The following is a 7,545-nucleotide window of genomic DNA, read 5'->3' as shown; positions in this document are numbered from 1 at the left end:
AGTCCGCCATGGGAGCACAGAGAAAGAGATCATCTAGGACAGCCAATCAAACACAGAGAGCACGTCTCTGGTGAAACCCCACATAAACACAGACGCCCAAGTCTGCAGAGCTGTGAGACACCATTCCTCTCCAATCTGATTCAGTAAAAAGCTGAATTAAATACACATTTTGAAAAGAAAGCAAGCAAGACAGAAAACTGTATCTCTGTAAACCTTTTTTTTAAAACTTGTGTTGATTTACAAAACCCATAGATGGCCTACGGCAGTTTATCACAGAGTTCTGTTAGCTTCTATAATTTCTCTTCCATACACCCAAGAGCTTATGGAACGAAGCTTTAGATAAGTTTGACACGCCAGCATTTTTATTTTACCGTACTTCTGGTCTTTGTTCATTATTTCTGGTCCTTTTTAGTATAAAACGACTTTTACACACAAGTCTAAAGAAACCAAGATCATTCAATAGAGGTCTCTGTCGTACTGTGCACATGGCAAAGTTTGGCTGAGAGCACTCCTATAAAGCTCTCCTCTTGATCTGAATGTCTTTTTATTTGGCGCCCTCTGGTGGTAGGCTGACCTGTACACAAAAAACGCCTGAACGTCTGTGGGTCTTAGTTGAGAGCACGACCAGGATGTCTGTACTGTACCTAATGTCCATCACAGCCCTTGGTTAGAGCGTACAGGACAGAGGTAAGATGGATGGAACTAGTAATCTACCCACAGCAGATCTGGACAATTTCAACGAGCTGCGTAGTTGAATCGTTATCTTCACAGTCCACAAGGGCAGTGACGCACAAACTCCAGCAAATAGTCACTTTCTTAACATGGAAGAGAACTGGACAGCACAGCCCATGAGGTTATTTTTTACTTAAAACAGGATACAATTGATGGAGGGCATTTGCTCTACAACTGCTGCTAGTGGAAGCATCATTTACATTGCACGTTCTTGCACATGTAACTGACAGCTGCTTCAGAGTAAGGTATTTTGAAGATACGATACAAGAAGAAAGCTGTCAGTTACATGTGCGAGAACCGATCATGCCGATCATGACAGTACTAGGTCTGGTCTGGGCCCACTAGACCTAGCCTGAGAGAAAGCAGTGATATGGCCTCACAAACCGTGGAGACCACAGGTCCCGTACAGATTCTCGCTACTCCACTGTGCAAGCCTGTGTTGATAACAGGAAAACCGCTTCAAACAGGACTGGAGTAAAGAAACGAGCTGCAAGGGCCAAGTTTGTCCCGTTCAGTTCTGCATCACTGCAACTGGGCCGAAATCCACTGTCTGTCCTGGAATGTCTGAACCATATTCTCTCATTAGGTGACACAGTATAAATTTCACATCTGTTTTCAGACAGGGAGAACATCAATCCTGAAATGTACTGTTTCTCTTCCTGGTTTTATGCACTAAAAATGGGTGCTTTAACTTTATTTTAAAATTAAATTTTGGCGGCAGTTGTTTTTGTCATAATCTGCACGGTATAACCCTTCACAAAGGATTCTTCCCTTCATTTACTGATGCCTGAAAAATACAAAGAGCATTTAAAGGACAAGATAGGTTTGCCAGTTTTGGTAATACAGTACTTGACATGAATACCAATATTTAGTAATGGCTGCAAACATTTTTTTGGGGGCTAATGTACAAATCTTTCTCGATTCAGTATTTTTCATGTGTAGTGCTATACTTCTGCTTCGCCTTCACAGTACAGAAGCTGTTAATACCTGTTTATTTTCAACATTACCTTTCATTTCAAGTGTCTGAGCTTCATCTGTTCACATTTTTGGATAACTCAACCCACCGTCGAAAAGTTTATATTCCTGAACTCGCCTATACGCAATGGGAATATTGCAATTGAACTGTCAGCATGAGAAAAAAAGCTTGTAGTTCAATCTGAGTTCACTTCTGCAATCACAGTTTTGGCAAAAACTTAAGTTTCTCATGGGTTTTAGGGGGCACAAGTGTAAGGGAATTAACTACAGCCTAAGAGCAGAGGTTATGTACTCAGTCTACCAGTTTCTATTGGGAAAAATCACTTTTCTTGGAAAAGAGGTGAAAATGGTTACATTTTTAAACGACACATATTTACAGTAGAGGGTAATCTTCCATTACATTTGACTGATCTCCTCTCTGCCTTCAGTTTTTGTCAGTCTGAAATTCCCCTTGACCTGGTCAGTACTTTTCCATTCTACAGAATATCCTCTTCTGCCGTAATGAGTAGTTGAAATATCACAAAAGGTCACTCATGCCTAGGACTGACAAAAGAAAGGGTCCTGGAAGGTCACAAATGTATTTCCATGTCTTTTCTGAAGCCCAGTTCTCAGTCCTGATCTGGGCGGAAGTCAGAGCAGAGTACTGCATGAAACGTGTCATGAATCACACAGCACATTCTCCGTGGGCTGTTGTCATGAACACTGGAAAATGTTCGTTTGGAAACTGAAACTAGTTGCAGAGTGCACAGAGATGCAGAGAGAAATGCACACACGTTTAGGTGTTACTACCACACAGTTCTGGTTTGACTCGGAGCTCAATTTTAAAGGGTAAAAATAAATTTCAGTAGGTGAAGCACAATTAAGGAAATTGTGTTTAGGAACGGGGATTGGAAATGGGAGCTGAATCACAGCAACAGAAGGGAAAACAAGTTTCTGAACCATATCGAGGATTGACCATAAAGATGGGGAAATTGGATCCCAGGTTGATAAAAGAAAGCTTTTGCATGCGAACATACACCACAATTTATCAAATGATTGTGCGTTAAGCACTCTGCTATAAACTCCATATAAAATAAAATAGCAAAAACTTATTAGCTAAAAAAAGCAATAGACTAATGCTTGATTTTGGAGTAAATACTGAAATGTTTTAATCACTTTCTCAGTTAAAACATGATCTTGCATACACAGTTCATGGAAAAGCTGAAAAGTCAATATATCTTCTTTTCACAATAATACCCAGAGTAACATACAGGTGTTAATTAGAAAATATTTATCAGATATGGCTAATCCTCTTAAACAAGTTTGCAGTTCAGTTCACAATACTTTGTGAAGGATTCTTCCTTTCCCTTTTTGGTGTTGGATTGCACAGTTTGTTTTCTTCGGGATGTCTGTTGTTCCTACTGATCTTCACCAAGCAAGCCAAAAACAGTCTTCTTAGATCAAAAAGACAATTTCTTCCTGGTACGACTTCCTTTTAAGCAGATCAGGCATCGCTAAAGAGCACATTTAAAAAAATATATTCTTCCCTATATTACCACGATTATTATGCTATAAAAATGCCCTATTAGAAAAGGGCAAGGTTATCAACAGCAGAAGAGTGACATACCTTATCTGCTTGTGTTGGATGTTCCTGAAGTGGTAAAGGTAACCCTTAATACATAACGTATATTCTTATAATGAATATAAAACATAATCTGGTATGGATATGCATTTATAAAGTGCAAACGTCAAAGGTTATAATGAAAGCTTATTTCTTTAGTCCTGCAAATGTTCTGCTCCTTTTCGGAGAGCGCCGATGGTTACAAAAAAATAAATGAAGATCTCCCATTTTTGTAAGTTCCTTCCTTCCCGATTACCTCAACAGAATGACACAGCTGCCCTGGCTACACACCACAGCTTCAGAAAACCAGGAAGCGGGACAGGAAGATTCCGGTTTTCCCCCAGAAATGAAGCCTGAAGTCCCAAGCTGAGCTGCTCCATTGGACCTTTGTATTCCCCTCTTAAATTTCCACCAGCCCCCCCGACGAGGCCGACCCGTTTGGAGCTCCTACTTCCCGTCGCTCACGGAACAGTCCTCTGGGATTTTCTCCTCGGAGCAGCTCCTCCCGGACAGTTTGTCCATGTGGTCCATCTCGGTGAAGCGCTCAGCGACACACTGGGCAGTCAGACGAGCCTCTGGGTCGTGGTCCCAGCACTCGTTGATGGTGGCACACACCAGCTGCACGCCCTGCACAGGAAGAGAAGGGAGTACCCCCGTGAGCCCCATCGCACTGTACATACTGGAACGGCAATGCATGAAGAGCCAAAAAAGAAATGTTTTTCTAATCGATACTATTATCGGTTGTAATAGGAATAAAAATAATTAGTAACAACGATCATTAAGATCATTGCATACATGTTTCAATTCACATTTTCGGCCTGGTAATGAAGCATGTTGTTTTGTTGCCATAACAATGCAACTGAGGAGTACTGTGACCTGGCTGATGCAGGGGCCTGGTTCGCCATCTTTGCCAGGCCCAGAATCTCACCTGGTGGTTCAGCCAGCCGCTGGGGATCTCTGGGCGGCCTCTGTCACGCAGGACGTTGTCTTTCATGCTTTCCACGCAGGGGTGCTCCCGCACCTTGGAGCCAAACGGAGGCTCATACTCCTTTACCTCTGCGAAGCAAGATCAGAAACAAGGGAGGTTCATTCGCAGCCGCGTCAGAAACAAGGGAGGTTCATTCGCAGCCAGATCAGAAACAAGGGAGGTTCGTTCGCAGCCACGTCAGAAACAAGGGAGGTTCGTTCGCAGCAAGGTCAGAAACTGGACAGGTTCGTTCTCAGCAAGATCAGAAACAAGGGAGGTTCATTCGCAGCCGCGTCAGAAACAAGGGAGGTTCATTCGCAGCCAGATCAGAAACAAGGGAGGTTCATTCGCAGCCATATCAGAAACAAGGGAGGTTCATTCGCAGCCAGATTAGAAACAAGGGAGGTTCATTCGCAGCCACGTCAGAAACTGGACAGGTTCGTTCTCAGCAAGATCAGAAACTGGACAGGTTCGTTCTCAGCAAGATCAGAAACTGGACAGGTTCGTTCTCAGCAAGATCAGAAACTGGACAGGTTCGTTCTCAGCAAGATCAGAAACAAGGGAGGTTCATTCGCAGCCACGTCAGAAACAAGGGAGGATCATTCGCAGCCAGATCAGAAACTGGACAGGTTTGTTCTCAGCAAGGTCAGAAACTGGACAGGGTCGTTCTCAGCAAGGTCAGAAACTGGACAGGTTCGTTCTCAGCAAGATCAGAAACAGGGCAGGTTCATCTGCGAGAACCATCATGGCAGGTGGGATCACTGGGATGTTTCAGGAAGTGGCTTAATCCAAATATGTCGTCAATAAGACACATGTGGAGATGTGTACGGTACGCTTTCTTGTGCTCTCAATCTCCTTTGGATGTTTTTCTTCCTTGCTAGTGTTGTAGATTATACTTGGACCACTCTACTGTCATACAGTTCTGGTGAAATATACAATACTAGCATGATAGACCCAAAAAACATGAACAAAGTTCACAGGGGGGATAAATACGCTGATTCTGGCTTGATCAGTACTAACTGCCTCCACTGTTAGACTGAACAAATCAAGTCCAGCTGAGAGTCACCTATACTTCAGTTCTCACCTTCCAAACGGACTGACAGCAAAAAGGAAAGAAACAACTGCAATCTGCTTGCAACTGGTGAAATTAGCCAATGTAAAAAAAAATCACAGCAGTTGTGACTTCCTAAGACTGGCCGTATATCATACTGATAAGCTCAGGGAATTGTGAAGCCTGTGATGGCCCACTTGAACTACTGTACAAAATCAATGAGGACAGGAAACAGGGGCCATGACATACACCGTGCACAGCAGCTGGCTTCACAATGTGACATTTCCTGTTTTTGACAACTGTATTTCCTCTGTTTAAAACAATAAAAAAAACAGATCCACCTTAAGTTTCTATTCTTTAAACATGCCAGTCTATATGCACCAGTGGCATTTTATTTTTGCTAACAATTCAGTGTACTCAATTTCTTTAACTGTTCTATTTTAATCATTTTATTAAATGCTGTCTTGTGCATTATTATTTTTTCATGATTTATTTAGGCATTTGGGCTACTGTCTTGTAGTTGTTGATACAAAATTAATTTGGGGATGAAACTGTTTTTATTCTGCTTCAAGCAGAATAGCTTAAAAATGTTGCTATTCACTATTGATTCTATCCTATTTTACACTCTGTCTCATTCCTTCATACTCTTCTTTTCTGAAATCATAAAACCTTGTTTTGGACTCTTCACAGTTTCAAAACATATATGTTTGCAAACACTGGATGAACACAAGTAGTGTCTCTACATTTCAGTTTCAGTGAAATGGCCTTTTGGGTTTTCCACAATCTAAGTGAGGTAAATTAAAATCTCCCACAATAACAACTTCATCCCTATTCCACTGTGTAACATGATTGATATTTGAATTTGACTGTCTGCAGCATACTCCTCACACTATTCCTTTTGGGTTAATATGTGTTTAACCCAGTGTGCATGATTTATTATTCTTTAAACCACAGCTGTGCCAGAGATCAAAGAAACTCAGGTGCCTCTAATTACACCCACTGTTCAGGTATATTTTTGGCATATCTTTACAATTTGGGGGTTATATTTTTTAATCATTGATTATCCCACACAGTCTATTTGAGGTAAATTTCTATTTTCATAACCCTGTATTTGTAACACTGTGATAATACTGGACCACCTTTTCATCAAGCTTTTCCTCTTCTTAACAAGAGTTACACTAGTAAGACCCCTCCTGAAAAGTAATTTTCAGTCACTTTCCCTTGATTTCCATGTTTAAATACGTAGATTGACAACAAAAATCTTAAAGCCCTTTACTAATACATCTCTTCCTTCTCCTTTGGCACATGATTGATGTACAGTGCCTTGCGAAAGTATTCGGCCCCCTTGAACTTTTCAACCTTTTGCCACATTTCAGGCTTCAAACATAAAGATATAAATTTTTTATTTTATGTGAAGAATCACCAACAAGTGGGACACAATTGTGAAGTGGAACGAAATCTATTGGATTTTTGAAACTTTTTTAACTAATAAAAAAATGAAAAGTGGGGCGTGCAAAATTATTCAGCCCCCTTGCGTTAATACTTTGTAGAGCCACCTTTTGCTGCGATTACAGCTGCAAGTCGCTTGGGGTATGTCTCTATCAGTTTTGCACATCGAGAGACTGAAATTCTTGCCCATTCTTCCTTGCAAAACAGCTCGAGCTCAGTGAGGTTGGATGGAGAGCGTTTGTGAACAGCAGTTTTCAGCTCTTTCCACAGATTCTCGATTGGATTCAGGTCTGGACTTTGACTTGGCCATTCAAACACCTGGATACGTTTATTTGTGAACCATTCCTTTGTAGATTTTGCTGTATGTTTGGGATCATTGTCTTGTTGGAAGATAAATCTCCGTCCCAGTTTCAGGTCTTTTGCAGACTCCAACAGGTTTTCATCCAGAATGGTCCTGTATTTGGCTGCATCCATCTTCCCCTCAATTTTAACCATCTTCCCTGTCCCTGCTGAAGAAAAGCAGGCCCAAACCATGATGCTGCCACCACCATGTTTGACAGTGGGGATGGTGTGTTGAGGGTGATGAGCTGTGTTGCTTTTACGCCAAACATATCGTTTTGCATTGTGGCCAAAAAGTTCGATTTTGGTTTCATCTGACCAGAGCACCTTCTTCCACATGTTTGGGGTGTCTCCCAGGTGGCTTGTGGCAAACTTAAGACGAGACTTTTTATGGATATCTTTGAGAAATGGCTTTCTTCTTGCCACTCTTCC

At 41.6% G+C, this 7,545-nt stretch overlaps 1 protein-coding gene across 2 annotated transcripts in view; it reads right to left on the bottom strand.

Annotated features, from left to right (window-relative positions):
• Positions 1-2,830: 2,830 nt before the first annotated feature.
• The window catches only part of tgfbr2b (transforming growth factor beta receptor 2b), a 30,657-nt gene continuing 25,942 nt past the window's right edge, over positions 2,831-7,545 (bottom strand). For both annotated transcript variants that reach the window (XM_015357036.2, XM_015357037.2), the window contains exons 6-7: positions 4,236-4,363; positions 2,831-3,934 (exon numbers count right to left, since the gene is read on the bottom strand). In XM_015357036.2, the coding sequence (XP_015212522.2) occupies positions 3,755-3,934; positions 4,236-4,363 (308 nt within the window). In that variant the 3' untranslated portion in view covers positions 2,831-3,754. The remainder of the gene's footprint in view (positions 3,935-4,235; positions 4,364-7,545) is intronic.

This window comes from Lepisosteus oculatus, chromosome 10, assembly GCF_040954835.1.
Source record: "Lepisosteus oculatus isolate fLepOcu1 chromosome 10, fLepOcu1.hap2, whole genome shotgun sequence".
NCBI classification, from domain to species: Eukaryota; Metazoa; Chordata; class Actinopteri; order Semionotiformes; family Lepisosteidae; genus Lepisosteus; species Lepisosteus oculatus.
The sequence above is the reverse complement of the archived record's forward strand: the minus strand, read 5'-3'. Positions and strand labels throughout refer to the sequence as shown.